The 6,000-nt window shown below is 42.1% G+C and overlaps 1 protein-coding gene across 2 annotated transcripts in view; it reads left to right on the top strand.

Annotated features, from left to right (window-relative positions):
* Positions 1 to 712: 712 nt before the first annotated feature.
* Positions 713 to 6,000, top strand: part of ARHGAP25 (Rho GTPase activating protein 25) — an 86,975-nt gene continuing 81,687 nt past the window's right edge. For both annotated transcript variants that reach the window (XM_032410818.1, XM_032410815.1), the window contains exon 1: positions 713 to 1,144. In XM_032410818.1, the coding sequence (XP_032266709.1) occupies positions 1,084 to 1,144 (61 nt within the window). In that variant the 5' untranslated portion in view covers positions 713 to 1,083. The remainder of the gene's footprint in view (positions 1,145 to 6,000) is intronic.

Here is a 6,000-nt window from a genome sequence, read left to right as displayed (position 1 = left end):
GTGGTACAGCCACCGTGTGCCAAGCTCTGCACTAGATGCCTTCATAAATCCCTGCAGTCATGGTTATTATCGACCTCATTTTACTGCTTGAGGACATCAAGGCCCAGAGAGATTCAGTTGTTTGTGAAAAGCTGCAGAGCTAAGGAAGAGGAAGATCTGCATTTTGAACCCATGTCAGTCTGATTCCTAATCCCGTACCCTGTACACAATGCCAAAGAACCATTATATCATGTGAGTGGGTCTACCCAGCTAAAGCTAACTTAGTAGCTAACTTAGTAGCTAAGAGCATCAGAGCCCTCCCCACACGAGGCTTTATCCCGAGCTGGTGGAGAACTTACTATTTGGTCCTAATAGCAGAGAGAATTTAAAAGAAGGAAACTTTGGGGAGGGGGGGTGATGCAGGTTGTCTTACTGACCATTTTTGGATGCTTGATCCATTCAGTTGGGAGGAAGGCTTAGAGGTATATGGTGGGACTCTTGGAATTTTATATTTCTTTTTCTTTTGATCAAAGCTATAGCCTTATATCATGAGAGCACTTATTCTACTTATACGAGCATTTCCAGAAACGGTTTTCTCAAGAAAGAGTGCTCATAATGCATCATCTATACCGAACAACCACCCACTTCCTCAAATGCAAGGAAGCAGACAGTTAAAAAAAAAAAAAAGCCGAGGCGCAGTTGTTTATCACGACCTCGCCTCAGTGAGGCCTGAGATTCTTTCGAACAGGAGCTCTGCTTCTCATGACGCAGAGTGAAGTTATCAACTTGGATATTTCTGGTAAAACTGAAAGCAAGAAAAAGCAAGGTGCACACTTCAGGAAGTAGCAGCCCCCGTGGGACAGTTGGAGGCCTTGGGGGGATTTGGGTGCCATCCCCCAGTGACAGACAGATGGATGGACCTTTCTTCTGAAAGAAAGGAGGACACATGCTGGCAAATCAACCTCAAACCCAAGATTGCTTGTGAAGAAATCATAAAGGGGAACATACACACAAAACCTAGAGGGAAAGAGCGAAAAAGCGAGAAGGGCGGGAATCGAGGCAGACCTGTCGCTTCAACAGCTACTCACCCGAAGCGGGAGCAAAATGTCCCTGAAGTTGCCGAGAAACTGGGATTTCAACCTGAAAGTGGAGACTGGGAAAATAGGTATGGTCAATGTCTTTTTGTTGCCCTTGGGCTTCTTATACTTGAGCACCCACCATTTGCATGTTGGTCTGCAGGGAGCTTTGTCTACTTAAAAATGGATCTCTCAGCAAATCTGAGTTTGGGGAAAATTTGCATTCAAGTTGATATGTTGGCTCAAAGTTCCCAGACCCTGAGAGGGGATTCTTTTCTGTTTGGAGGTGGTGTTGGAATGGAGCTCGCTAGTGTGAGGCCACGATGGGGTACTTCGGATGGGCTAAAGCTACAGATCACACACAGATCTGACAGTTTTTCTCTCTTTTTCATGAAGGGATAATTTCCCTCCTGTTTGGACACTTGTCCATAATTTGAGAGGTTTTTCATAGGAGCACAGAGAGTAGAGTCTTTTTGAAGTGCTTGATCTGTGAAGAAACTCAAGGGGTCCTGCTGGTGAGGCAGAAGGAGCAAAAAGTAAACAATGAGGACCAGGCAGGAACGTAGAGACAGTTGAAGGTATAATAGAGACACTTTTAGTTAAAGGGACAGAATGGGAGGGAATTCTTAGTGAAGTTGTTCAAGAGAAATGCATTGTAAGTTAATTAAGGGATGACGGAATGTTTTCTGAGATATTCTGGCCTTGAATCCAAAGCTCTTCTTATTAATGATAATAGTGACACATTGATTTTAATCTGCTATATAACTGTCATCATAAGTTTCTTTATATGGGTTTCTTCTATTATTAATCGATCACAGCAATTTGGGGGAGAGCAGTTGGGCTGAAAGTGATTTCCCTGTGTTTTACACTCACACCTGCACAGTGAGCTAACTTCCTTGACATTAGATAAGTGGGGGGGTGTTTCTCATGGCTTGGAAAAGTTTTGCTTGGAACGAGGTTTAGACGTGGTCTTCTACTGGGGGTTAATGTGTTCCTAAAATAAGTTCCTAAAATAAGCAAAGCCACACAATGAAGAGTTAATGATGTAGGGCTGAGAAGAGATTTGAAAAAAAAAAATCGAGAGTAATCAGAGAAGCCATTAATCTTGGTGTCCAGGGAGGATTTGTGGTCCCTAATCAAGCTAGGAATCACTGCATGCTGAGGTTGGTTCCGAGAATAGGTAGTGTGCATACCTCTTACATAAGCAAGAGTTTTTTCTCCCAATTACTGTTGATACCAGTGTACTTGGCAAATGCTCGTTTTATTATATGTCATAAAAATTAGTTTTTAGAAGTAAAACTGCTATGGTTTTGTTCCTTTTTAAGTGTCCTGCTTCTATCTACACGGGATCATTCTACCCTCTCACCATCTGTGTTTAAACAGGTCTTACTCTCCTTTTTAAAAATAGGAAACATGAGATTAATGATTAAATGATTAATTGATTAAATGGTTAAATGATTTTTCCCCCCTAGGGATATAGGAAATGACCACATTAGAGCTCAGGTCTGCATGTTCTCAGACCTGGGGTTAGGTTGGGTAAATTTCATGATTTTATCAATGTTTATTAAATCATAGTCCCGTGGATAACCTATATGAGAGTCACCTCAAGTACTTGCTAAAAATGCAGGTTCCTGGGCATTTTCCTGAATTGTGAAATCAGAATATCTGGACGGGGGCTCATGTGCCTGCAATTTAACAAGCACCCCTCCCTCCATCCCATCTGATGAAGAAGTCCTGCTGTAGGTGCTATGGTCTAAGTTAGTGGACTCGAAGAGCTACCATTCATCTAGCATAGAGCACAGTGTCTGGTCCTAGTGGGCACACAATAAACATTTGTTGACTAAATGAATGATTGACTATAAGTGGATGATATAGTTTAGTATTATTTAATGAAAAAATAATAATTACATCATGAAATATAAAGAAGCCCTTCTCACTATCCATGTCATTTACGAGTTTGTCACCCCAAGAGATTGGATGCTGCCAGAGTATCTTTCATGAGTGTCACACTGATGAGAATTCAGATCACAAGCTGAGTTCTCCTAAGAGAGAGAGTCACTGACTCAGCCACAGACCACTGGTCCCCTCTCCAGCATCCTGTGTCCAGGTGCGACTGTAAGAACTGGCTTAACGGTATAGCAAAGAATCCCACAGCTATTTAAGAAGACGTGTGGAACTGGGAGTCATGTCAGGGAAGTCAAGGACCAGCCTGCATAGTGAGGAGTAGATCAGGGTTTCTCTACTGATATTTGGGGCTGGATAATTCTTAGTGATGGGGACTCTCCCGTGCATTAGAGGATGTTAGCAGCATCCTTGGCCTCTACCCATTAGACGATGGTAGCACTCTCCTACTACCACCAGTTATGACAGCCAAAAATGTCTCCAGACATTGTCAGATGTCCAGGGAGAGACATCTGCCCTAGCTGAGAACCACTGGAGTAGATGATCATCCCAAAGAGTGGAACCCAAGTATTACCTCATGATTCACTGCCTGGGTCAATTTTCAAGAGACTCTTGGTAAGCTATAACTTCAGGGGGATGAGCAATAGCCTAGGATGGATACCAGAACCAGCATTTGCTTAGGGAACTAGCAAGGCTTTGACACATTATGTGACCCAGGAGGGGATCCCAGCTATTTCTTTTTGCCAGCTGTGTTTCCAATTTCCCCTAAATCTTGTGAGTGAGGAGACTGGGCTGGAGTGAAAGTGAAAGTCTGTGAGAGTGGGGGAGGGGATCCCCATTGCACTTCCAACTCAGAGAGCTGAGGGTGGGGGAGGGGGGAGCATGGCGACTGGCTGGCAGGGCTGACCCGGAGACCACCAGCATGGGCCCAACAGTCCTGGGGGAATGTGACCAGGCCAGCCTGCATCTGCCTGGTGATCCTAGTGGACCACCCTGGAGCAAAGGGGAATGGAGAGCAAACAGATTTGACTTTAGGTGGAGCCCAGAGCACGCATTTCTTTGATCCTTTATCATCTTCCATTTAGTCCAACAATGAAAACCACTACAGCCTTCCACTGCTCTCATGCTGTTAGTCAAATCTCCTTTTCCACATATTCGTCCTCACTGAATCGTAAGCTTCAGAGGGCAGGTTCCAGGGCACAGCATCTTCTCTTGCACACAGTCCGGGGGAATCTGGCACATCTGGCACCCAGCGTGCAGAGGGCATTGACTGTCCAGATAAAGCCCGCTTCTACCCTGTGGGTTGGGAGCATTTAGTGGGAAGATTACCTGTAAATTTCAGGACCACCCGTATTGCCTTCAGTCTCGGGTCCACCTGATTTTGTTCTCAGTTCCCCCAAGTCCAAATGGGAAGCAGACCTTAGAGAGCATATGGACTCTGAGACTCATAATGAGAGGAACTGTGGACATGGTGTTTTAACGTTTCTTTTCCTCTCTGAAATTTAATGTTGAAATCAGAAACAATTGAGAAAGAAAATTTCATTATTCTAGTCTCCCAAGGAGTAAAGGGTATAATGACAATGGTGGGGCTTCTTTTCCCTACTTGATTTTTGTTTTCTGTTTGATAAATTGTTATTTGTCTGATATAGTTTGTCTAGTTTGGCTCTTTAGAAAATCACAGTAGAGGGAATGAAAACGTTTGTTCCTTAAGACTGTCGTTAACTAGACCTTAAGACTGTCGTTAATTAATAAAACCTAAGGTTTTATGCAACGAAGGTTATTATTCTTGTTAAAAGAAGTCAGATTTGAAAATATAGTTTTAGATAAATAGATGCATCAATAGATGCACAGATACACAGAGATAGAATTCATATATAAAGCAGTCCTATGAGTCAATAAAAATGATAAAAGGAAATAAACATGAATAGGAATTTTACAGAAGGGGAATGATACCACCAGTAAACATATGGAAATATGCTTAATTGCAATAATCAGGAAATGTAAGTTAAAAGCATGACAAACTCGTTGTCACCCACCAAACTGGCTAAAATGAAAGTTTGACAATACCATGTGTTCTTGAGGACATGGACCAAAAGGAACCGTCTCGTACACCGAAGACAAAACCATTTTTGAAAAACAACTTAGTGAAATTGATGATGCACCAACCCTCCGAAGCAGCCATTTCACTGCGGAGCCGGTCCCTCTGGAGAAGCTCCTGTGCATGGGAATCAGAAGAGACACGGAGGTTCCAGAGTAGCATTGCTCATAATAACAGGGGACAGGAAGCAAGCCAAATGCCCATCAGCAACAGGTGGAAAAAGAAACTGTAGTATTTTCATTAAATAGAATGCTGCATAAGACCAAAAAGAAATTATAGTTACATAGTTAAATGAGATTGAATAGCAAAAACTTAAACTTCGGCAGAAAAGGAAAGGCACAGAAGAGCAGAATGGGAGTCATTATATTAAGGTTAAAAACTCTTATCTGTTCACAGCTGCACTGTAAGGAACAGCAAGGAGCTGACTAATATAAAACTCAGGGTGATGGTTACTTCTAGAGGGAAAACAAGGGAAATGCATTTGGGAAGCTTCAAAGGTGCCTAACTATAGTGGTAGGTACATGAGAGTTTATTTTGTTATTTAAGTAAAATGAACAAAGAAATGAACATGTGCATAAATCCTCAAAAATCTGGAAGGATGTACACAATTTGTTAACAGTAGTTAACTATGGGTGAAGGATTTATGGGTGAGTTATACCCACACATATATGCATTATTATTATTAATTATTATTATTATTAGTGTACTCCTTAATCCCCACCACCTATTTCACCCATTCCCCCAACCCTCCTCCCCTCTGGTAACCATCAGTTAGTTCTCTATATTTTAGCCTGTTTCTTGATTTGTATCTATTTCTCTTATTTTTTCCCCTTTGCTTGTTTGTTTTGTTTCTTAACTTCCACGTATGAGTGACATCATATATTTGTCTTCTCTGACTGACTTATTTCACTTAGTGTTAGACATTTTACCTCCATCCATGTTGTT

The sequence above is a fragment of the Phoca vitulina genome, unplaced genomic scaffold, assembly GCF_004348235.1.
Source record: "Phoca vitulina isolate PV1807 unplaced genomic scaffold, GSC_HSeal_1.0 scaffold12, whole genome shotgun sequence".
Classification (NCBI taxonomy): domain Eukaryota; kingdom Metazoa; phylum Chordata; class Mammalia; order Carnivora; family Phocidae; genus Phoca; species Phoca vitulina.
Note: the sequence above shows the minus strand (reverse complement) of the source record. Positions and strands in the feature narration are given on the sequence as shown.